Raw genomic sequence first — 26,240 nt, 5'->3', positions numbered from 1 at the left:
AAAAGAGACATAGGCATTTAGAACAGTCTTTGGGACTCTGTGGGAGAGGGTGAAGGTGGAATGATTGGAGAGAATGGAATTGTAGCATGTATATTATCATAAGTGACCAGTCCAGGTTCGACGCATAAATTTTCCTCTGTTCAAAAAAAAAAAAAAAAATTCAATACTGTAAATCAACTGTACTTCAATAAAATTTTTTAAAAAAAGAAGAAACCCATGCATTGAACCCCATCACAACTTCATGCTACAATGGCTCACCCAATAGGGGGAAATCCATATAATTCTACCCAGACCATTTCTTGAAACTAGAAAAAGTGTCTCATGCACATTTATCAAAGCTCACGCAGTCTGCACTGTATGGGAAGAACCTGGGGAAGGGAGAAAATCCAGGCCACCCTCTTTCCAGTCTGTAGAGGTTACTTGGAAGTAATTTCTAACTTAGCATTGGGAAAGCATGGTGGAATGCTACCAGCATTTCTGGATTTGATTTTAGAGCCTCCATTCTGAGTTCAAAGGGCCACCAGATGTGAGGCTGTTATCTTAATGCAGGGCCTATATGGAGTTGTGATTTCATGTGATTTCTGCAGAGCAGCCCCAACATGCACATTCACTCACTAATCACTTCTGACCTCATACATACAGCCTCAAGGGTGGTAGAGGTGGGGACTGTTCGTCAAAAGTAGAGGAGGTAAAAAAACATAGAGTTCATGGAGCAACAGCTATCGCTTTCCCATGCCCTAGGGAGCAGGGTGGGCATTAGATAAGTTCTCCTACCCTTGTAAGACTAAGGGCACCCGAAATATTTGTACATACCTTCTCCCCTTCAGCAATAAAGGACTGGCAACACCTTTTATCTGAAGATTTCAGAACCATTGGACTGCCCAATGCCTAGAGCTGGTGGTACTGGAGTGTGCAGAAAGGGGCTGGAAAAGATGGCCCAGCCTGAGGGGAGGAGGAGGGCCAGGGTGGCCAGTAGCATTCCCATAAAGTGATTAAAATGGGATATAGGTTTCCCATGGGTTGAATGGACACTGAGGAAGGTTGTGGGGGTTTCAGCTATCTTAAGAGAGGCTGAGGAGAGAGGAGAAGACTGAGCTTCCAGAGTAGGCTTCTGCATCTTCTTCTGTTCTCAGAGCATCTCGGGGTCCCAGGGTAAACACCTATCATCTTCAAAGAAACTCCTTTCTCAGTAAAATCCTTCCACTTTTCCACATGGCTTTGCAAAAGTGAGATCTTTCTTTCCCCATTCTCTGATGGACCCAAAATATGTCAAAGGAGGAAGACAAGACTTGGCAGGACAGATGTCCCTATTTGCTTGGCCTCTTGGAGATCAAAGTTACAAGGTGTGTACAAGTGCTGCCTTACCCTCATACCTGCAGTTCTCGCCATGAGGCTTCTGAACAAGCAGCTCTGGAGGACAGGAACCAGACAGTGAGGCCTAGAAACCATGTCATGTCACAGTTGAAGAAAGACGGGGGTAATGGGGAAGCCCAGCATGACAACTATTATCTCCTATGGGGAGTCATCATCTAGCAAAGATGTGTCTTACTCCTCATCTCTACAAAGGGACAAAGGAGGACAACCTGCAGCCAGTTCAAAGAGACAGTTTCGGTTCAGCAGAGAGCCTCATAAGGAAGTGGCCACTCTCCAGAAGTGTTCAAATATGGAGGCTAGAGAGGGAATCCCTATATCAGGTGAGAAGTTGAAATGCGTAAGCCCAAAGACCTTTGTTTGGAGGTTGCAAACTGATGACATGCATGTCATATGGGGCAAACAGATGCACTTGGTCTTATTAGTACAGTTTGCCTTCAGAGTGTTTTGCTGTTGTTACTGGAAACAGAGCTGAGCAGAGGTGCCCCTTTCCACAGGTCTTATTGTTCTTTAGCTCATCATGGCCAGCACCACTCCCCACTCTACCCAATATCACAGCCAAATGTCCACTGACATTTATTACTCTGCCTGCACTACAGGGTTTTCCCCTTGTACTCAACCCACTTAACGTATGTATATTATTACTTGCCTTTTCTCTGCAGGTGAGTGATCAAGTGACTTTAGCTGTATTCTATTAACTTTCAACCTTCATTTGAAACAGTAGGATAGAGCTATGTTATCTCAATTCTCCCTCTCTCCCTGTGCTCCCAAAGATTTGCAGTGCATGCGAACAGCACAGAAAATCACCAAATGGCTGCTTGCACTCAGCCCTGGAGCAAGGTTCCCAATAACCCAACGGAAAGGAGAAAGGCAGCTCCTGAAACGTGCATGGACTAATGGGTCATGCACCCATTACCATGCACTCCACCTCCAGGACAGTGGCCATTTGACGTTTTTCAGTTCAGTTCAGTCACTCAGTTGTGTACGACTCTTTGCGACCTCATGGTCAACACTGGTCAGCACGCCAGGCTTCCCTGTCCATTAACTCCTGGAGCTTGCTCAAATTCATGTCCATCAAGTTGGTGATGCCATCCAACCATCTCATCCTCTGTCGTCCCCTTCTCCTCCTGCCTTCAATCTTGCCCAGCATCAGGGTCTTTTCCAATGAGTCAGCTCTTCACATCAAGTGGCCAAAATATTGGAGCTTCAGCTTCAGAATCAGCCCTTCCAATGAATATTCAGGACCGATTTCCTTTAGGATTGACTGGTTTGATCTGTGCAGTTCAAAGGACTCTCAAGAGTCTTCTCCAACACCACAGTTCAAAAGCATTTACATTTTTAAAGAAACATTATTCCTCCTTGAAGGAAGACTACCATCTAGTTGACTACCTTTTAGAAGAGTTCAGAGTATCCTGTTAATGAAACCAGCAATAAATAGAAAAACTATCTTATCTGCTAGACTGGAATAAAACTTAAGAGATTTTGGACAATGATCTGGATCAAAACAATGTTGAGAGTCCTACTAGCTCAAAAAACCTATGATTCCTAAAATTCATACTAATAATAGTAGCCAACACTTACTAAATGCTTTCTATAGGCCAGACACTGTAAGCACTTTAGGTGGTTTATCTCACGTGTAATAACACTACAGAATAGGTATTAAGATTATCCTTAGTTATAACTGAATCACTTTGCTGTATACTTGAAACTAACTCAACATTGTAAATTAACTGTACTTCAAACAAAAAAAAAAAAGTGCTTTTTAATTTCTTAAAGAAGATTATCCTCAGATATACAGAAGAAGAAACTCAGGCACAGAGAGGTTAAGTAACTTGTCCAAAGTCACACATCTAGTGATGATAGGGCCAGAATTTAAATCAGACAGTCTAACTCCAGAGACGCTAGAGAAGAAATGATGACAGTGCCACCAAGATTCGATAGTCAATTTCCTTCCCATAGGAATTTCTTTTCCCTACCCATTAACTGATGTGGCTACATTTCTGGCCAAGTCCAGCAAGAACACAAAACACAGAGGTTTGGATTTTCATTTCTCTGGTTTACAAATCTGTGAAAATTAAACTAAAAATATTCTCCCACATTATTTGATTCTTTAAAATATAAAACAATTAAAAAGGAAAGTTTCCTTGGAACTGAAGTTCCTTATCCATAATCTGATTTACATTCAGAATTCGAAAGGGAATATAAAATAAAACTGTTCAATATCAGGTCATTTCTTTCAAGAGTCTACAACTAAACGCTGTGAAATGTGTGCTGGACACATGGAACTGAGTTTCCAATATGTTCAATCATGCAAAATTTGATCAATGTAGTGGAAATTCGTTATGTTACAGTGACCCTGCCAGGTAGCTGGGAAGCCTATCTTAACTTCTGAGATCATGTGACATTATGAAGTATACATGCAAAACTAAACATTGTTTCTCTGTCTGCCGACTTCAATATTTTAATAGGAAAACTGTCAGTGAGAATCTTATTTGCAAATGACTTGTGTGTTTAAATAAAACTAAAAAATAAATTTAAATAAAATTCCCTTAAAATTATGTATTTAGGAAAACTAGACAGCTACATGCAAAAAGAAAGAACCAAACTGGAATACTTTCTCACACCATGCACAAGAATAAATTCAAAATGGATTAAAGACTTAAAAAAACATAGGCAGTTTGCTCTTTGACATCAATCTTGGCAGCATTTTTTTTTTTGGACGTCTCCTTAGGCAAGGGAAACAAAACCAAAGTAAACAAATGAGACTACCTCAAACCAAGAAACTTTTGCACAGTGAAGGACACTATCAACAAAACAAAAAGGGTGCCAACTGAATGAAAGAAAATATTTACAAGCGACTTATATAAGGGGTTAAGATTCAAAATACACAAATAACTCATACAACTCAACATTTAAAAACCAAGCAATCCAATTAATAAACGGGCAGAGATCTGAACAGACATTTTTCCAAATAAGACATACAGATGGCCAACAAGCATATGAAAAGATGCCCGATAGCATAATCATCAGGGAAAGGCAAATTAAAATCACAATGAGCTATCACCTCACCCACAGAAATGGCTATTATCAAAAAGATAACAAATAGCAAGTGTTGGTAAGGTTGTGAAGAAGAGAGAACACTCGTACACTGTTGGTGAGAATGTAAACTGGTGCAGCCGCTACGGCAAACAGTAAGAAGATTCCTCAAAAAATTAAAAACAGAACTACCACACAATCCAGCAAACACTAATTTGAAAAAAATACGTGCACCCCTATGTTCACTGCAGCATTATTTATAATAGCTAAGATAAGAAAGAACGCTAAGTGCCCATCAACAGATAAATGGATAAAAAAGATCTGGCATGTATACACAATGGAATATTCCGTTCCGTTTCGTCGCTCAGTCGTGTCCGACTCTATGCGACCCCGTGGACTATAGCCTGGGCTTTTCCGTCCATGGGCTTCTCCAGGCAAGAATGCTGGAGTGGGCTACCATTTCCTTCTCCAGGGGATCTTCCCGACCCAGGGATCGAACCCGGGTCTCCCACATTGGAGGCAGACGCTTTAACCTCTGTGCCACCAGGGAAGCCCAATGGAATATTACATAGCCACCAAAAGAATGAAATCTTGCCATTAGTGACAACACAGATAAAGCCAGGCTATTATGCTAAGTAAAAAAAAAAGTCAGACGAGAAAAGTAAACACTGTATGACTTCACTTATATGCAGAATCTAAAAAAAGACAAGTGGGACTTCCCTGACAATCCAGTGGTTAAGTCTCGTAGCTTCCACTTCGGGGGCACAGGTTTGATCCATGGTTGGGGAACTCAGATCCTTCATGCCAGGTGGTGTGGCCAAAACAATAAACTAAATAAAACAAATTAACAAATATCAAAACAGAAACAGGGTTTTTGAAACAGATGCAGAGAATAAACTGGTTGTTGCGAGAGAAGAGGGGGTTGAGGGAGGAGAGAAATAGGTGAGGGAGATACAAACTTCCAGTTGCAAAATAAATGAGTCACAAGCATGATATGTGTCTGGGGGATATAATCAATAATTATTTAATCTTTCTATGGGGACAGAGTATAAATAGATTTACTACAGTGACCACTTGGAAATGTACTGAAATATTAAATCACTATGTTGTGTACAAGAAACTAACAGTGTCTTAAGTCAGTTATACTTCAAATACAAACTCATAAAAACAGATTAGATTTATGGTTGTCAGAGGTAGGGTATGGGGGGAATGGATGAAGGAAGTCAAAGGTACAAAATTCCAGTTATAAGATAAATAGGTACTAGGAATAAAATGTCCATGATAAAAATAATTAATACTGCTGTATGTATGTTACATATGAAAGTTAAGAGAGTAAATCCTGAATTCTCTTTACAAGGAAAAAATATTTTTCCATTAAATTTTCTATTTAATTTTGTAACTACATGAGATAATGGATGTTCCTAAACTTATTGTGATAATCACTTCATGATGTATTTAACTCAAATCATTATGCTATACACCTTAAATTTATTCAGTGCTATAAGTCAATTATATCTCAGTAACACTGGAAGAACAAAATCATAAATGTATTTAAAAATAAAAACTGTCAAATAAACATTAAATCTTCGGGCTTATTATCAATTGAAAATATTACTCAAAAATAAATGTTAGACATTATATGATGACGTTTTCCTGACCAGAAAGCCTAAAATTTTTAAATCATATTTTAAATAAGACTGTACTCCTTCCTTAATAAGAGAATTGAAATTGTCCCAATGTATTAATAAGTTAAAAAACTCAACAATGAAGGCAACTCCAAATTACTTAAGAAAAAATGTTCATTAGTGCATGTAATAAACCCTTATATAGAATACAAAGAAATACATGATTTTGTTAATAGAAAATGTTTCTCTACCCTTCACTAAAAAACAGGCTGAAGGAATATGTAAAATATATATGTTTTAAAGATGTCAAATTATTAACCTGCCTGTTTAGGATATATTGTGGGGAAAAGGGAACATTATTTGGTACCTCTTTTAAGCCCTTTGGGGCTTCCCTTGTGGCTCAGCTGGTAAAGAATCCGCCTGCAATGCGGGAGACCTGGGTTAGATCCCTGGGTTGGGAAGATCCCCTGGAGAAGGGAAAGTCTACCCACCCCAGCATTCTGGCCTGGAGAATTCCATGGACTGTATAGTCCATGGGGTCACAAAGAGTTGGACACCACTGAGAGACTTTTACTTCATTTTAAGGCCTTTAGCAAAAGAGCCTGTTCAGTTCAGTTGCTCAGTCATGTCCAACTCTTTGCGACCCCATGGACTGCAGCACGTCAGGCCTCCCTGTCCATCACCAACTCCTGGAGTTTACTCAGACTCATGTCCATCGAGTTGGTGACACCATCCAACCATCTCATCCTCTGTCATCCCTTTCTCCTCAAGCTTTCACTCTTTCGCAGCATCAGGGTCTTTTCAAATGAGTCAGCTCTTCACACCAGGTGGCCAAAGTACTGGAGTTTCAGCTTCAACATCAGTCCTTCCAATGAACACCCAGGGACTGATCTCCTTTAGGATGGACTGGTTGGATCTCCTTGCAGTCCCAGGGACTCTCAAGAGTCTTCTCCAACACCACAGTTCAAAAGCATCAATTCTTCGGCGCTCAGCTTTCTTTACAGTCCAACTCTCACATCCACACGTGACTACTGGAAAAACCATAGCTTTGACTAGACGAACCTTTGTTGGCAAAGTAATGTCTCTGCTTTTTAATATGCTATCTAGGTCGGTCATAACTTTTCTTCCAAGGAGCAAGCGTCTTTTAATTTCATGGCTGCGATCACCATCTGCAGTGATTTTGGAGCCCAAAAAGGTAAAGTCTGTCACTGATTCCACTGTTTCCCCATCTATTTCCCATGAAGTGATGGACCAGATGCCATGATCTTAGTTTTCTGAATGTTGAGCTTTAAGCCAACTTTTTCAGAGAACTTGGAAACACCCAATATACCCCAGGACAGTACACCACAAAGGCCACAAGGTGTCGCTTTCTGACAACCTCTAGCTTTGCAGCAGACACTATTCTTCAAGGGGAAGGATGTTACTAAATTTTGAAGGGGAAGAAGAGGAAGGATGTTACTATATTTTGATGCAATAACCAGAAGTGCATCCACTAGAACACACAGCAATTAATGCATCCAGATTAACAGAAGTTTCCCTCCAATATCTCTAAACCTAAAACTTAAATCTATTTTTACCGTCTTCATCTTCTTTTCCCCTGGAGCAACCCAGAGCATGTTTTTCTGTTTTTTGCAGCTTGAGGGATCCAAGATCCTTGACTGGGGATGGTACTCGTGCCCACTGCAGTGGAAGCACAGAGGCCCAACCATCGGCCCACCATGGAATTCCCACCATGAGCATGTTAACATTACTGCAGATTAGGGATAGCAACCCCCAAATTTTCCATAATTCCTTTTCAGTCTTCACAAACACTTGATGGGATGCCCTGAGGAGGAACTGTTATCCTTATTTTACTGATGAGGAAACCAAAACCCAGAGAGGTTATAATGGGCCAATGAAAATTCCAGTGACCAGGCTTCCCGACACACACCACCCCAGTGGGGCCTGCACACCTTGCCTCTCTTCCATCCCTCGGCGTGGAAGAGGTTGGGAGTAGGGTTCCGTCTAGTCAAGGCTATGGTTTTTCCCATGGTCATGTATGGATGTGAGAGTTGGACTGTGAAGAAAGCTGATCGCCGAAGAATTGATGCTTTTGAACTGTGGTGTTGGAGAAGACTCTTGAGAGTCCCTTGGACTGCAAGGAGATCCAACCCGTCCATTCTAAAGGAGATCAATCCTGGGTGTTCATTGGAAGGGCTGATGCTAAAGCTGAAACTGCAATATTTTGGCCACCTCATGCAATGAGTTGACTCACTGGAAAAGACTCTGATGTTGGGAAAGGTTGGGGGCGGGAGGAGAAGGGGACGACGGAGAATGAGATGGCTGGATGGCATCACCGACTCTGTGGACATGAGTTTGAGTGAGCTCCAGGAGTTGGTGATGGACAGGGAGGCCTGGCGTGCTGTGATTCATGGGGTCGCGGAGAGTCAGACACGACTGAGCGACTGAACTGATGTTTATAAAATAAAGTTTCAGAGGATTTTCATGGCTGCTCTAATTCATTATGAACTGTGCCTGTGATGGGTTTCCAAGGAAGCTCTCTGTTGTTCAGGGAATGTATTAGTTTGCTAGGGTTGCCCTAAAGAAACACTGGGTTTTAAACAATAGAAATTAATTTTCTCACAATTGTGGAGGCTAGAAATCCAACATCAAGGTGTCGACAGGGCTGGTTTCTTTTGAGGCCACTCTTCTTGGCTGGTAGACAACTGTCTTCCCCAGATCTTAGCACGTGTGCGTGTGTGGGTATCTATGTGTGTGTCAATCTCTTCTTATAAAGACATGAGTCAAACTGGAGTAGGGCCCACCTTACTGACTTCATTTTACCTTAATTACCTCTTTAAAGGCCCTACCTCCAAATACTGTCACATTCTGAGATACTGGGGTTGGAACTTCAACATACGAATTTAAGGGTGACAATTCAACCTGTAAGAAGATGAAAAAGTTGAGAAACATGCAACACCCCTTCCAATTCTTTACGCACAAGAATGGCAGTGTTCTAGTCTATGTCCCAAGATCACACAATAAATAATCATTGGCGAATTCAAATACTGGAGGTCCATATGACACCAGTGACTAAGCATTCAAGCTGAATATTGATAAGCACAGCTTTTATTGTCTTTAACTTCCTTCACCAAATAGTTCATAATGGCAGCTTTTATTTTCCTTTTTACCCAATAGCTATTTAGAAATTTTGTTTTTACTTCTAAGAGATTAGATTGTTTGGTTAACTTTTTTTGTTATTATTTTCAAATGTTCATGACAAGGTACTTGCTGGCACGAAATCTTTCTAGACTACAAAAATGTCTTTTTGACATGGAGCATAATATAAAAAAATAAGTAATCCCTATTTAATTGATTCATCTTTATCATTGTATTCTGATCTCTGTATCTTTGTTTTTCTGTGGCTGTTTTCCAGCAAATCTCACAAAGGCTAAAAGTGGTGTGCTAAAATCTCCAATTGTAATTGTAGTATTTCCAAGTTTCAAATGGTGTGAATTCTACTATATAATCTACCATCCTGTCTGTGGTTTACTGCCTTTTGCCTCGAGGTCTTCTTTGCTGAGTTTTAATTATAGTTAACATTTACTGTGTCCCACCCTCTGTGCTTGTAGTTTCACACAAATTACTTTAAAACCAAAGTAACTCTAGCAATATTGATCATGTGGATCTAGATTTATGGAAATTGGAATTTATACAGTATTGAAGAAAAATACGGTAATCCAAATCCTGAAAGATGACGCTGTGAAAGTGCTGCACTCAATATGCCAGAAAATTTGGAAAACTCAGCAGTGGCCACAGGACTGGGAAAGGTCAGTTTTCATTCCAATCCCAAAGAAAGGCAAGGCCAAAGAATACTCGAACTACCACACAATTGCACTCATCTTACATGCCAGTAAAGTAATGCTTAAAATTTTCCAAGCCAGGCTTCAGCAATATGTGAACCATGAACTTCCAGATGTTCAAGCTGGTTTTAGAAAAGGCAGAGGAACCAGAGATCAAAATGTCAATATCCGCTGGATCATCAAAAAAGCAAGAGAGTTCCAGAAAAACATCTGCTTCTGCTTTATTGACTATGCCAAAGCCTTTGACTGTGTGGATCACAATAAACTGTGGAAAATTCTGAAAGAAATGGGAATACCAGACCACCTAACCTACCTCTTGAGAATCCTGTATGCAGGTCAGGAAGCAACAGTTAGAACTGGACATGGAACAACAGACTGGTTCCAAATAGGAAAAGGAGTACATCAAGGCTGTATATTGTCACTCTGTTTATTTAACTTATATGCAGAGTACATCATGAGAAACGCTGGGCTGGAGGAAGCACAAGCTGGAATCAAGATTGCCAGGAGAAATATCAATAACCTCAAATAAGCAGATGACACCACCCTTATGGCAGAAAGTGAAGAACTAAAGAGCCTCTTGATGAAAGTGAAAGAGAAGAGTGAAAAAGTTGGCTTGAAGCTCAACATTCAGAAAACTAAGATCATGGCATCCGGTTCCATCACTTCATGGCAGACAGATGGGGAAACAGTGGCTGACTTTATTTTTCTGGGCTCCAAAATCACTGCGGATGCTGACTGCAGCCATGAAATTAAAAGACGCTTACTCCTTGGAAGGAAAGTTATGACCAACCTAGACAGCATATTAAAAAGCAAAGACATTACTTTGCCAACAAAGGTCTATCTAGTCAAGGCTATGGTTTTTCCAGTGGTCATGTATGGATGTGAGAGTTGGACTATAAAGAAACCTGAGCGCCGAAGAATTGATGCTTTTGAACTGTGGTGTTGGAGAACTCTTGAGAGTCCCTGGGACTGCAAGGAGATCCAACCAGTCCATCATAAAGGAGATCAGTCCTGGGTGTTCATTGGAAGGACTGATGTTGAAGCTGAAACTCCAATACTTCGGCCACCTGATGCGAAGATCTGACTCATCTGAAAAGACCCTGATGCTGAGAAAGATTGAGGGCAGGAGAAAGGGACGACAGAGGATGAGACGGTTGGATGGCATCACCGACTCAATGGACATGGGTTTGGGTGAACTCCAGAAGTTGGTGATGGACAGGTAGGCCTGGTGTGCTGCGGTTCAAGGGGTCACAGTCGGACACGACTGAGCAACTGAACTCAGAAGAGAAGGGAGATCTGCTCCTAACCTGGCAATGCTAGTCCGTGTAGGCAGTGGCACAAGCCATTTAATGGTCCCTGGAGGAATAACCTCTGGAGCAACCTCTACCAACATTGGTAATGGGACCTAAGCCTGATACCCAACTGGAAGGAATGACTAACTATACCAGGAACCAACTCATAGAAAGGTACACCTGAACTAAATTTGGATTTTATTGCTTTCATTCCCCGCTTTGGCTGGAACAACAGTATAATTAACTTATCACTGATTTTGTAATTGAAAATTCGGTCCTCCTTCCCAAAGCAGACTGGGGATAATGAGAAGGTTCTGAGGATAAAGGAAGGCGAAATTTATTGATTTGACAGCAAATGAGGACAGTAGCTGACTAAATTCCTGAAAATTACTGTCCTGCCTTCTGGGGAGAAACCAGGAGTATTTAAGTAAAGTCTTGAGAGTGGGGTTAAGAGGAACAAGCAAAACTAGCAAGAAGGCCAGCCAGCATTAATCAGTAACAAAGAAAGCAAATTTATCTCCCAGCAACGCAAGGGGAAGACAGGAAAAACAGTTTTAGAAATCATCTATCAAGGTTTTAACCTTGTGGCCCTCTTACAGTTCGGAAGATGTTACTTCTTCATTAGCTTATTAAGAGACATTATCCCGTATACTAGTGACTTAGGAAAAACTTATTATAATTTCTGCAGTGAATCTGTATTTAAAAAATTACTGAACTGGCAAAGACAATCTCAGTCTCTGGGCATAATTTACCCGGAAAAATGAGAATTTTGTTAATTTTGCAGAGAAAGAGAAGCTAAAGGGAGGGGAGCTAAGAAAGGGTTAGGGCACCATGATGCCTTGAAAGAGGTGGACAGACATGGGCTCTACAGCCCAAGTGGAGGGATGCGCCTAAGACAGGGGGGAAGGAGAAAAACTTAAGGTCAAGTGGTAGAGTGAGTGAGACATGAAGTTGAGCGAGTTAGTCAGGGCCTAGGTACACTTTTGTCTGTGTACACAACTTGCTGAGTCCAACCCCCGTCAGGCAGCGGGTTCCGTCAGGGCAGAAGCCGGACCTGGCGCCCCATGTAGCGCAAGCAGCTAGAAAAGGAGGCTGGGACGGAGGGAGAAGAGGCCGCCGCGGTCAGGCAGGACACGAATAAACAGCCGCGGGTAATGAGACCGGGCAGAGCCCACGAGCCCCACACGCCGTAAGCGGAGCCGGATGTGGCGACACTGGGCAGGGCGTCCCTTTCAGCCTATGGCCGCGCGGTCCGCCGTCCGACGGTGACCGGAGCGGCACCTGGGGAGAAAAAGCGGCAGGCCCCTGAGGCGCGAGAAAGGACCACCCTTCCACGTCATTACGCGAGTTACCAGAGCAGTGTGCCCGAGGACCGGCGTCTCTTTCAGTTTCCCTTTCGCAGCTTAACTAATTCAGAGACACCACGCCTGAAACCTGTGGACTGCCTCACGCCGGAAGCTGCCCCCAGTAAAGATGGCGGACAGGCAACCAGGAAAAGCCTGAAGTAGGCGGGAAAGGAGGAGCCGGCAGAGGGCCCGTCGGGGCGTGTCCTGGCGGCCGAGGCCCGAGTGGGCGTGGCCATCCGCCCCTACTGGGCTTTCGATCTACGAGGCTCACAAGCTGCAGCCAACCGAGTCCCTCCGTCGTCTCCTGGAGGCGGGTCGCCACTGGCCCCGCCCCCGTCGGATCACTCCCTCTTGGAAGGTTATCACCTGCGTTTTCAAGATTTGCCTGGGGTTGGGCCACTAACCTCCAGTCCCTCTGCGATGGAGGACGCGCAGGAGAACCCCGCGGAGTCTAGTTCCTCCGTCCCGTGGTCCGAAGAGTCTGCTGGCTCGGCCAAGGTCCCCGAGGTGTCGCTTTCGGAGGAGTCGGAGGGCTGCACCCGGCCCCTGGAGGAGACCCTCCCAAAACTCTGTGGATATTTAAGTAAGTTTGGTGGCAAGGGGCCCATCCGGAGCTGGAAATCCCGCTGGTTCTTCTTCGACGAGAGGAAATGTCACTTGTATTATTCGCGGACCGCGCAGGATGCGAATCCGTTGGACAGCATCGACCTCTCCAGTGCGGTCTTTGACTGCAAGGCGGACGCCGAGGAGGGGACTTTCGAAATCAAGACTCCCAACCGGATAATTACCTTGAAGGTAAATGGAGCACTTTTTTCCCTTTTTGGCCGGGATGGGATCCCAGGGCACCGCCGAGCACATGTGGGTGGTCACAATAAACTTATCATAATCACCGACCCCGATCACCTCAGTGAACCCTGGGTGACAGGGTTTTGTGCTTTTCAAAGCTCATTCACACCCATTTCCTCATTAGGTTCCTGCAGTAAAGGCCGGGATGATGGACCTATAGTATGGATCAAAAAAACTGAGTCATAAAGGGGTAAAGGGACTGGTTTGAGTCATACCACTAAAAAGTAGTGTAACCCACACTTGGAATCTCATAGCTTTCCTACCTCTCAGTACCCTATCAAAACTTTTAGGATACAGTCCATTGGGATACAAAAGAGTCAGACAAGACTTACCAGCTTAACAACAAAAACTAGGCAGTTACCATAACTTTCTTACTTAGGGCTGAAGTATAGTCAAGATAGGAGCTTTGCAATCCTCTTTGAAGGCCTGGATTCTGAATTACTTTTCTTGATGTTGTAGCCAAGGGGAGTGAATGCTGAGAAAATGTTGGCAGAGATTGGGAGATAAATACTTAGGTTTCACTGATCAATCTACATTGTTCATTGAAGCATATCCAAACCTGTTTTCTCATCAATAAGTTCTGTTTTATTATCATATTTAACTGGAAAAGCCTGAAGCATTGCAAAGGCCATGTGCTTTGAAATCAGACAGGCCTGGATTCAAATTCTGCATCAGCTACTTACTAACTGTGTGACTCTGGGCAAGTTAACCTCTTAGTACCTAGATAGTTTGTGAGACTAAAACTAGGTATGTAAGCACCTGGCACATCACAGGCACCTACAAGTTGCTGAATTAATCTCAGCCTAGACCACTGCTGGCATCTAGTGGGTGCTCAATACATATTTGTTGAATGAGCACACATAGTGACAGAACCAAGGTCAGAAAGTTCTTGTCAAGTGAAAGTGCCTAGAACTTAACTGGAAAGAAAGATGGGTGTGGGCTAGGAGTTCTGAAATTCACACTCAGAGAGGAGTGTGCCAGTAGACTGCTTCCCTCCCACCCCTACCCTGTCTTCCTGTGTCTCCACCCCAACTTCCAGCCAATGGAGAATCTATTGAGCCCCCTGGATATAGCTCACAGCTTTTAGTTGCACTTTGATGACTAGGCCAATCTTGTGACCAAGCTGCAGTGAGGGTTGGGGGAGAGTCCATCAGGAGAAAATGATGGCCGAACTGTGGCACTGGGGAAGGAGACATATGCAGGTGGCTATGGATATGAGAGAGGAGTCAAGGATGGCTTGTGTAACTGGCTGACTGCCTGGTTGGGCCAGTCATTGATGGGAGGGAACCCCAGATGAGGAAACAACAGGACATACAGTCACATGTCCCCTTGGTAGATTCTTAAGTTTCCAGAGGAGAGGGGCCATGTGGGCTCACCAGTGTCTCCATTGCCTACCACAGTCCCTGACACATACCATAGATGCTCAATATACACATGTCCAAAGAATTAATAAAATGGGATTTTTGGGTATGAGTGGGAGTTTGTGAGCGCAAGGTCATGGTATAGCCCTGGAAGAAGCTGAGGTCTCTCAGGGAAAGCATTGATATATAGAAAGAGAATGGTAGGCAGCATTTTATCTGATTTGATCCCTCCATGGCAGGCTGAGGGCCCCTTTCATGGAGCCCCCAACCTTCTGCACACCTCACAAGTGGCCCTCTTGAGAAGAGGGATTGCCCTGGTTGCTTGCTTGTATTCTCACATGGCCTTGACTGTGGTCATCTCTGTGAGGCTCACCTTCCAATCCTAGCGAGCTGCCCAGCTTCTGCAGCCCATCTGATCCCAGGCCTTCTCTCTGTAAGTCACAATCTCCTGGCCATAAATTATAACAGATCTCTGGCTTAGAAGTGGGAGACCCGGGTTCTGGGACCAGATCTACCACCACCTGCCTGGGCCACCTCAGAGCCTTAGTTGCTCCATCTATAGAAGGGGCCAAGCATTCCTGCCCTGCTTCCCCAGTGGAGGATCAGGCAACATAATGGATGTGAGAGTAGGTGTGTGGACCATCCAGTACTGGGGGACTGATGACCAGCATCAGGCATACCTTGGGTGAGCTGCCTGGAGGTGCCACTGTATTGTTGTTGAGTGCATATGACTTTCCAGGTTCCAGTCATATCCTCAGAAAGGAGGGATTCTCCTCATTCCACAAAATTGACTAGGACACTGAGATGTCACACAAGAAGGTAGTGATGCTACCCAGGCCCCAGCCAAGTCAGAATTGCAAAGCGCTCTCGCTCTCTCTCAATGTCTCCCAACTCTTTTATCCAGTGAGCACATTTTGAGCACCTGATGCATGTCAGGAACTCTGCTGGACACTTTCCTTCCCTCATTTCACCCTCATAACCACCTTATGAACTGAGTGTTATCATCACCATAGTACAGATGAAACAACTGAGGCCCGGAAAGGTTAAGATATCTCTGAGTGGAAGATCAGAGCCTGGTTATCTTCTATGACCAAGGAGCATGTGGTGTTTCAAAGATGGGCACCCATCCACAGTGGCAGTGTTTTGTTTTGTTTTTTTGTTTTCTCAGGAAGGAGAGAGTTGCAAACATCCCATGACCTTCTCACATCCCACACCCAGTCCCACCGTGTGGGCACAGGGCCTTGCCAACTAACCCTTGTGCTTCTCAGGCTGCCACCAAGCAAGTGATGCTGTACTGGCTGCAGCAGCTGCAGATGAAGCGCTGGGAGTTCCACAACAGCCTGCCTGCACCTCCTGCTGCCCCCGACGCTGCCCTGGCTGGGAATGGGCCTGCCCTGCGCCTTGAGCTAGGTACCCAACGGGCTTGCCTTCTACCCACACACCCAGGGCTTTTGGTGACCAAGCCTCTACCCACCTGTTGGGAGTGAATGGGAGGAGTCCTCTGCTAAAGAAGCAGAGAGCCAGGGATGACTCAGGATCAGCTAGGACAACAGTATAGCATCCATGGCAAGAACACAGGCTCTGAGGCCCTGCTGGCTGGCTTTAGATCCTCATCCTGTGCAGTCTTAGGCGAGTTGCTTAACCTTTCTGAGCTTCGATTTCCTTCCCTATAAAATGAGGTCAATAAACTATACCTACTTCTTAGGGTTATTATAATTATTAAATGAGTCTATGCAGCTTAAGTGGTTGGAACGATGCCTGAGCATTGTCAGAGTTCAGTAGACGTCAGCTAATATTATGAGGATGGCAATTATGTGAAGATCTCAAGAAATTTCACAACCTGTGAGGAAGGTTAATGAGAAAATGCAGTTATTGTTGTTGCTTCTGACATAAATGCTTTTGTGCTGTGAGTCGAGTAGATCTGTGATCTTATCCCATGTTTCTGTAGGGCAGAACCTTCACTCTCAGGTGACCCATAAGAACCCAAATCCTAAAACATCTCAGCATGGAGGAGTCCTGGAGCTCATTCCTTCCCACACCCATATTGCAGCCAGGACTGTGACTGGCAGGTTTAAGACCTGAGTCAGAAAACCACCCACAGGGCTATGGCATGTCTAACATGCTTCACCGTCAGTTGACAGGGACCCCCGTGGGCGAGGGCGGGACCTGTGGCCAGCCGCCTCCTAGACCCTGGCACCCAGATGCATTACAGACTGAGCTCATCTGCCTTTATCCTCCCCACTTTTCCTTCCCTTAGCAAATGCCCTTCATTTACCATTTGCCCCTTCATTTACTTCATTTACAGTTGCCCCTTCCTGAATCTCAGATATCCAATCCAGTCAGTCGCCTAGGCCGGCAATGTCTGCTTTCTGACCTGCACGTCAGATCCAGGCCCTCACTGCTATTGCCTTGGGTCAGGCCTCCACTCTTAGCTGGGCAGCCACAGAAGCCTCCTCTCTGGTGTCCACATGTCCCAGCAGACCCGACCTCTTCACTGCAGCCCAAGCGAGCTTTCTCAAATGAGAACCTGAGCCCCACGCCCTTCCATGGCCGCCCTCCATGTCCCAGGCCCAGCTTTTTAGCACCAGATTCAGGCCTTGTCCTTCCCGGTGTCACCTCTGCCTGTGCGCCCAGTGCCCACCTTGTGCTGTGCACTTCAGCAGCACCAGGGGCGTCCCTGCCTACTTTTGTCCACCGGACACATTCCTGCTTATGCTCTCCAGCCACGCTCCACCGTCACCTCTTTGCTAACTTCCTCTTGGCAGCCTTCCAGGACTTTGCCAGCTGGATTCTGTGAGCCCTCAACGCTTTTTGCAGACAGTTAACATTATGTTCTAATCACAGTGCACTTGTCAGTCTCTGCCGCCTACCCTCCAAGGGTGGGTTCCATGTCTCTGTCACCTGTATCCTCAGTACCTGATGCCCTGCCAGGCACACTGGGTATCTACTGAATGAGTGTGTCAGTGAGTACATTGAATTTTATCATTAAGTGAGAAAGGAATATATAGCCCTTAGCATAATGCCGGATACATAGTGAATACTCAGTGCTTGAGAACTGTCCTAATAATGCAGTTACTGTATGTGTCTGTGTACCCAGTCATGGTAAATGCTTCTTTTTAATGGTTTATGATAATCATTCATAATTTCCCCAGAGAACCTTCTGTGTGTTTTATGCTTCTAAGCACTTTCTCTGGGGAAGGGTGTGTTTGCTTTTGCTTCTGCACTTCTCACCTTCCACTCCCATCTCCGGGAGAGCCAATAGCCCTGACTACGCCAGAACCTGTGACTGAATGACACAGTTGCCAGATCAACCTCAGACTAGAAGTACCAAGGAAGTCTTCCGTTGACAGGATTCCCAAGTGTCCAAAGAACCAGGTTATCAGAAGAATGCCTTTGGTTCAGCACACTTGGTGGGCTTCTTCTGGGCCTGACCCTGCAGTGGGTGTTGGGGGAGGGGAGTGATTGCCTTAATGACCAGGCGCCAGTCTCCTGCGGGGGACCAGGGTAGGGGGGCGGGATTGGGGGGTGGGGTGGGGGTAAGATGCAGGAAGCCAGGATGTAGACTTCTCCTCTGAAGCCTTTCTCATCCCACAGCAGCCTCCACCCTCCTGGTGCCCTGTGGCACCTTCCCCAGAAAGACATTTCCGGAGTCTTGAGTAAGTTGGCAGACCCCGGATCAGCCGTCTAGAGCAGACTGCCCCACCTCTCCAGCCTCCACCCTTCCTGGGAGGAAGCAGAGGCATGCTCCTAGGGGAGCAAAAACCAACAGACTCGCATCTGACTTTGAGTCACGGACACCTCATCTTCTACAAAAGTGTCTAATCATGTCCTTGAGCAATCTGCAAGGCATGTTCTCTGCAGCTTTTAAGTGTTTACACCTTTATTTTATAGTTGCCCTAAACACTGGTCTCTATAAGAGCCATGGAGGATCAAGGGGGAGTCAGCAGACCTATAATAATAATAATAACACTTTGCCAAAGTAGGACACAGTTTACAAAAGACTTTTATGTATATCATCATAGAAATACATATACCACTTACTGACTCTGTTCTCACACTTTATGTGCCTCAAGTTCCCTAATCCTCACAGAGATCTTAGGTAGGTAGTCATTCCCATTTTGCAGAAGAGGAAACTGAGGCTCGAAGGGGTCAAGAGACCTGTCCAAGGTCACACAGCAAGAAAATGTCAGCACTGAAATTTGAACCTTGGTCTTCAGACTCACACACACACCCCCGACACCCCTCAGGCTGTGGGAGCAACTGGTCATGTGTTCAGGGCCCTTTGGGGAAGCAGCGACCTTCTGGCTAGGCAATTTCATTGTGCTGACTTCTTCAGACTGGTGATGTGGCAGCCCCTACAGTTCAGGCAAAAGGAGAATTACAAGCAAATGCTGCTGAAAGCTCTTTGTGTGGACACCTCCCTCTCTAGGCTGGAGAGGGGCCCAGAGACCCCAGACCAGAGCCTTGGGTCATATCAGTTCTGTTTTCTATGGGGGCATCTGTCTGGAACTGAACCCGTAAAACAGTCCATGCCAAGCCCTCAGCCCTTCAGAGGGGTGCCTGTGTTTTATATGTTTTTTCACCCATGCCCTCTGTGTAGATGTAGTACAAAAATAAATTTCCTCTACCCCTGCAATCTTTTACTCTCTCAGTGAGAGGGCCCCAAACGAAGAGTGTCTGCTATCCTGTCATCCTCAGGGGCTGCCTGAGCAGGGTCATGCCACCCCTCAAGTGGCCTTAGTTCTCGCCCACTTTTTGTAACACTCAAAACTGACCTTGAAAATTTTGCCTCCCTCTCTCTTATACTTCAAATAATGCTTCCTTAGCCTTGAAACCTTCCTTACTATTAAACATTTTGGAGGAAGCAGAACATATTGGAAACATAGAAAACTAGAAGAAAAAGTAACCATAAGCCTATCATCCAGAGACAGCCAGTGTTAATGTTATGTCATGGGCTCCTGCCTTTTATTTAAACATATCTCTGATCATATAATAATACAAAAGGCCCTACTTACCTTTTTTGGCACTCAGTATTGTGTCCCTAAAATTTCCCTGTGTTATAAAATCTCGTTATTAGCATCTGCTTTTGATGAATATATATTTTCTGTTTATAAAAAGAATCCATGTTTACTGTAGAAAATTTGGTGGGGTAGATGGAGAAGTAAACTGTAATGAGCATAACCTGCCCACTTCTAACCCCATCGTGCAGTTCTGACCTCTGTTAAGATCGCAGAGTGTATTTCTTTGAGGGTTTTTCTGGACAGTTGAGATCATACTAGAATCCCAACTTTTTCCGCTTTATATCTCGTGGATGTTCCTCATATTCCTAAGCATTCTTCGTTAGCATTGTTCTCAATGGTTGAGTGAGTGTCCATTGCCTGAAGGCATCATGATGTGTTTAACCTCTCCCCAGATCCTTAACGTTATTTCCAGTGTGAGGCCAAACAGTGCCAGGATGAGCCTCCTGGCTCATAAAGCTTTGTCTGCATTTCCGACAACTTCTTTGGGATGGATTCTCAGATGTAGAAATATCTGCAGTTCTGCAAATTTTTAAGGGGGTTTCCAGGAAGGCTATCCCATCAAAACCTTTGGCGAAAACCCTGCCTCTGGCAGCTGTTAACCTAAAGGGAAGCCTTGCTCTGCAACTCACAGACCCTCACTTGCTCCCAGTTATAACACTGCCTGGCTTGTCTTTCTCAGTGCAGTGACTTAGAGCATGGATGATTTCCCTTTTCTTTGTTCCCCAGAGCAAGAGGAGGAGGAGCAGGAGGCGTTCCTGTGTCCTGTGAAAACGCCCACTGAACTTGTGGGCGTGGCAGCTGCCTGGCAGCCAGTCCATGCCAAGCCCTCGGCCCTTCAGAATATTTCCCTCAAGCACCTGGGAACTGAAATACAGTAAGTGCCATGCAGCTGAGGGGCCTGCCAAGCTGCAGGCAGCCCCTCCTTCAGAGCTTACAGTGATCAGGTATGACTCCCCTGCAGGGAGGTGGACCTGGGTTGGGGGTTAGGCTCTTTATTTTCAATTCATGACATCATTACTTTAAAATACTACATTTGTTCTGATTTTTAAAATAGTACACATTCTCTGTAAGAAATTAGAAACACCCAGAAAGGTATAAATTTAAAAATTACCCATAGTCCTTTTACCCAGGCAAGCATTCTTAGCATCTCCTTCCTCACATTTTCCATATACATATTCACATTGTTGTTGTTGGTTAGTTGCTCAGTCGTGTCCAACTCTCTTGTGACCCCTATATACTGTAGCCCACCAGGCTCCTCTGTCCATGGGATATTTTCAGGCAAGAATACTGGAGTGGGTTGCCATTTCCTTCCCCAGAGGATCTGTCCAACCCAGGGACAGAACTCTTATCTCCTATATTGGCAGGCAGATTCTTTACTTCTGAGCTCCAGGGAAACCCATACATATGTACATAATTGAGATCTATTCAGTGTAATGGAGTGATGGCTTCACAGTTTTCTACAAATGTCAAATGCATCATTATTCACTTTTCGCATGTGTAATTTACTGTATGTCGATTATGTCTCAGCTTCTTTTTCATTTACTCACGTGTGATATATATAATTTATATTTCCTACTGGCAGGCTTTGTTTTAAACAGTTTATAAGAAGACAACACTATAGTCTGGCTCTCAGACCACACTGCCTGCATTTGTATCCTGGCCCCACCAGTCATAGGCTGTTCCACCCTTGGCAAGATGTTTGATTTCTCTGTGCTTCACTCATATTGTTAGTAAATGTAAATGCAGTAATGTTTGCCTCGTGTATGTGTTTGGGGCAAGAAGAAGTTTAAAGGTAAACTGCTTTAGAACTGTGCTTGGGTATCAGTGAGCATTTAAGTATTGAATATTATCTGCTGCTTTTATTGTTGCTCTAATTGAAGGGATGGAAGCTTTGGGGAATTCCGACAATACCCAGTACTGACTGATCTTGTTTGGGTGCTTGTTTCTCTGGTGGACGTCAGATGAGCTGGGGCCTCTTAGAAAGCGGAATAGATTGTTTGCTGGACTTGAATTAGAGACCCTGATTCTGTGACTCAAGCGTAGCATTCCTCTCTGTCGGCTTCATTCCTCTTCTGTCTGCTTGGGTAACTAGTAGGGGAGTGGTGCTGTTCCCAGGAGAGAAACAGATTTTAGGGAAAATAACGATGAATGTCCTTTAGGGCCTACTGGCTAGAGATGGAACTACCCCCACAGGCGTTTGGATGTAAAGGCCTAGAACTCAGGAGAAAGATCTGATCTGGAGAGAGAGACTTGGGGGTATGCTGCATGATTGAGCCCCCCAGGATGAGTGGACAAGGAGGGAGCCCTGCAGAGGATCTTCCCTTGGGTGAAGCAGGAGGGAGCTGGGTACGGGGGGTGAGCTGCTGTGGGGAGAGGGGCCCTGAGGAGCCCAAACACCCAGCCAGTGTGTGTCCAGAGTGGTCTCACGAAGATCAAACCAGGGTCATGCCTACTGACGGCCACCAAACAACAGAAGCGGAACCAAAAACACGCTAAAAAGGAAGTTTCTGAGGATCACTCAGTCACTTGAAATAACCCACAGAAAATGTGAGATGGTGTTGCAAGAGACCTGTCCGCCCACAGCCCTGGAAAGACCCTTGTCTCCTACGTGCGCTTGCCTGGCTGGGCGTGGTGTTTGCTCTTGGCAAGGCCATGAGCCCCAGTCATACTCGAGGAAGGACACTGTGCTAGGTGCTTTACGCTCTCACTGAGACGTCTGGACAAACCTGTAAAGTGGCATCTAATGGTTAAGTTCTCAGACACGGGTTCAGTTCAGTTCAGTTCAGTCGCTCAGTCGTGTCTGACTCTTTGCAACCCCATGAATCACAGCATGCCAGGCCTCCCTGTCCATCACCAACTCCCGGAGTTCACTCAAACTCATGTCCATCGAGTCGGTGATGCCATCCAGCCATCTCATTCTCTGTCGTCCCCTTCTCCTCCCACCCCCAATCCCTCCCAGCATCAGACTCTTTTCCAGTGAGTCAACTCTTCGCATGAGGTGGCCAAAGTATTGGAGTTTCAGCTTTAGCATCAGTCCTTCCAATGAACACCCAGGACTGATCTCCTTTAGGATGGACTGGTTGGATCTCCTTGCAGTCCAAGGGACTCTCAAGAGTCTTCTCCAACACCACAGTTCAAAAGCATCAATTCTTCGGTGATCAGCTTTCTTCACAGTCCAACTCTCACATCCATACATGACCACGGGAAAAACCACAGCCTTGACTAGATGGACCTTTGTTGGCAAAGTAATGTCTCTTCTTTTTAATATGCTGTCTAGGTTGGTCATAACTTTCCTTCCAAGGAGTAAGCGTCTTTTCATTTCATGGCTGCAATCAGCATCCGCAGTGATTTTGGAGCCCAAAAAATAAAGTCTGACACTGTTTCCACTGTTTCCCCATCTATTTCCCATGACGTGATGGGACCAGATGCCATGATCTTCGTTTTCTGAATGTTGAGCTTCAAGCCAACCTTTTCACTCTCCTCCTTCACTTTCATCAGACATCCACATCTGTGGCTCAGTTCCACCACTTGCTCCCTCTGTGGCTTTGATTCCTTAACCTTGCCAAGTCTCAGTTCTTCCTGTCTAGTGGAGGTTGTAACAGGACTTACCTCGTTGGGCTCCTGTGAGGAGTAAATGAGTTGAGTGTGTGTAGGTGAGGATGAGATGAGTGAATTCCTAGTGTTTATCTTGGACCTGACCCATGCACGGGCCAGGTCATTGTTGGTTGTGGATATATCCCTCATCTCATTGCACGTGAGAAAACCCAGGCTCAGAGAGGATAAATGACCTGCCCGCAGTTATCTGTCCTTTCAGAACAAGGCTTTATGACCACTGCTCCCATGCTCAACCAGGCCTTTCAGGCCTAGTTAAACCTACACAGAAAATGATCCATGAACTGCTCTAAGCAAAGTCAATAGAGTGGAGATGCTTTTCAAAGCACAGTTGTTTGGCTGGGTTGTGGCCACCTGGTCTGTGACAGTAGTTAGTGAGCCGCCTGTCCCCATTGGAGACATATGCCAGGGCTTAGAACGATCTTTACTGAACGAAGTTGGGATTTCTGTGCCTTCCCATAGCCCAGGAGTGACTACTTGTGAGGCCCTGGACATGTTGGGGAGGCTGCAGTCCCTGGGCAAGGCAAAGTGCAGTTACCCCACCAGACAGTGCCCCTGGCTACAGGGATGTTCCCCAGGGTCTTCGCCAAATCATGTGTGAGATTCATGTGATGGGGCTCAGTACAAGACCCAGCACAGAGTGATAATCAGTGCTCCTCGAGGATCGATCCCTGGGTTGCGAAAATCCCTTGGAGAAGGGAATGGCTACCCACTCCAGTATTCTTGCCTGGAGAATTGCATGGACAGAAGAGCCTGACGGGCTATATAATCCATGGGGTTGCAAAGAGTCAGACACAACTGAGCAACTAATACTTTCAAAGTAAGAACTAGGAAGAGGAAATGTCTAGCCCAAGGAGTCAAGGGTACCTTATTCAAGTTCAGGTGTTTAGGAGTGCTGAGTTCTAATTTCTTCTCTGTTCTTAATTTAATTGATTAATTTTACCTTCCATCAGTCAGCTGTTCTCGCCATAAGAGAACAATCTCATTCTTTTCCTATTCTGGACCCAATTATACCAAAAAACTGGATTTTGTTTTAAAAACAAGTTTAAGATCAAATGATAGTCCTTTGAAAAGGTTAACAAAATTGATGAACATTTAGCTAGAAAGACCAAGAAAATAAAAGACTCAAATGACTAAAGTTGGAAACAAGAGAGGGGTACATTACTACCAACCTTACAAAAATAAAAAGGTTTATTAGGGAATACCATAAACAATTCTATGCTAACAAATTAGATAATTCAGATAAAATGGACAAATTCCAAGTAAAACAAATTACTGAAACTAACTCAAAAATATGATGAAAAAGCAGAAAGGAGAAGGGTGAGGGTATTGGGAGAGGCCCAGATGGGGTGCGTCCTGTAGGGAGCTTGGAGTCAGGCAGGCTGATCAGGCTGTGATTGGGGTTGGGGACCTATCCTGAGCACCAGCAGTGGCAGCGGGGAGGGCAACGGGCAGCACAGCAGGTCCATCAGCCTCGTGACCCTCTATTTTCCTTTCAGAAACACAATGTGCAACATCCGGGGCAACAAGCAGACCCAAGGAGCAGGCCACAGACCCCCCGGAGAAGATTCTGCACTGAGCGAGGAGACGCAGAGAGAGGAGCAGCCCTCTCCCCCTGGCCCTGGTGCCCCAGGTGAGCTCTGCCCAGGTCTGCAGTTCCTTCAGAGACTAAGTGGGTGTCCTCTGTCTTCCCCTAAACCAGCGTCCCTGCTTTTGTGTCAAAGATGGAACGCTCCAGATCAGTCCTCCTGGGCTTCCATGGGTCTAGCAGCAGTAATGATTCTTTTTTTCTTAATTGAATTTATTTAGCTGTGCTGAATCTCCTTAGCGGCAGGCAGGATCTTTAGGTGTGGCATGCAAACTGTTAGTTGCGACATGTGGGATCTAGTTCCCCAACCAGTGATTGAACCTGGGCCCCCTGTATTGGGAATGCAGGGCCTTAGCCACTGGAACACCAGGGAAGTACCCCCCCACCACCACCTTTTATTTTTAAATTGTGGTAAAAATACATAACAAAATGTACTACTTTAACCAATTTTAAGTGTAGGGTACTTGCACACTTCTTGTGTTACCATCACTACCGTCCATTTCCAGAACACTTCATTTTCCCAAACTGAAACACCAACCAATGATTCTTGAAGTAATAAAGGAAAATATCTTTCACTTTTTCTCTCGTCCTTTTTTTTTTTAATTTAGAAGGAAAGGATATGAAAATGCTTTTCTGGAATGATTAAAATCAGATCAACCTGAAGAAGCAGAACAAGTGACTTCAAAGTATTCTTTCCTACCGTGATATGGCACTTTATTATTTGTTTTTCAAAGTATGAGTGACCCATCAGGGCAGGTTGGCATCTTTGAAATGGGCATTTATACCCTTAGAACATATTTTAACTTGGAAACAATTGGGAAAAAACTAGCTAAGTCTTATGGTAGAGAGAACCCCTGGGCTGCACAGAAGTGACTTTAGAAAAACCACCCCTGTGGAGCAGTGTCTGGTGAGGCCCCACAGATCACAACCAACAGCCCAAGAGAAGATCAGTACTATATCGAATCAATAGCAGGTTCTTTGTGCCAGGGCTACTCTAAACTTTTTTCTCTTTTTTTGGGCGGGCGGGGGCGGGGGCAGCAGTCACAGTTTCATTAAGATATCCAAGAACTTTCAGGTGTACCAGCTGAATTTAGAAAAGACAGAAGAACCAGAGATCAAATTGCCAGTAATTCACATACCATGCAATTCACTCCTTTGAAGCATACGATTCAGTGGCTTTCAGTATGTTCACAGAGTTGTGCAACCCATCACCATAATCTATTTAAAAACTTTTTTTTTCTTATTTTATTTACTTGGCTGTGCCAGGTTTTAGTTGCAGCATGCAGAATCTTTTAGTTGC

General features: G+C 44.8%; 1 protein-coding gene and 1 long non-coding RNA gene across 3 annotated transcripts in view; one reads left to right on the top strand and one right to left on the bottom strand.

Moving 5' to 3' along the window:
- The window catches only part of LOC129556854 (uncharacterized), a 72,565-nt gene extending 59,952 nt beyond the window's left edge, over positions 1-12,613 (bottom strand). The window contains exon 1 of the long non-coding RNA XR_016037855.1: positions 12,519-12,613. This is a non-coding gene — a long non-coding RNA (uncharacterized LOC129556854). The remainder of the gene's footprint in view (positions 1-12,518) is intronic.
- TBC1D2 (TBC1 domain family member 2) overlaps positions 12,538-26,240 on the top strand; it is a 41,367-nt gene continuing 27,664 nt past the window's right edge. Inside the window, exons 1-4 of one of the 2 annotated variants that reach the window (XM_055427125.2) lie at positions 12,538-13,307; positions 15,988-16,129; positions 20,467-20,614; positions 24,852-24,985. In XM_055427125.2, coding sequence (XP_055283100.2) covers positions 12,933-13,307; positions 15,988-16,129; positions 20,467-20,614; positions 24,852-24,985 — 799 coding nt within the window. In that variant the 5' untranslated portion in view covers positions 12,538-12,932. Of the gene's footprint in view, positions 13,308-15,887; positions 16,130-20,466; positions 20,615-24,851; positions 24,986-26,240 lie in introns of both variants that reach the window. The other variant, XM_055427126.2, reaches the window with a different exon arrangement.

Source organism: Moschus berezovskii, chromosome 7 (assembly GCF_049115385.1).
Source record: "Moschus berezovskii isolate FMDL1 chromosome 7, NW_MosBer_1.0, whole genome shotgun sequence".
Taxonomy (NCBI): Eukaryota; Metazoa; Chordata; class Mammalia; order Artiodactyla; family Moschidae; genus Moschus; species Moschus berezovskii.
Note: the sequence above shows the minus strand (reverse complement) of the source record. Positions and strands in the feature narration are given on the sequence as shown.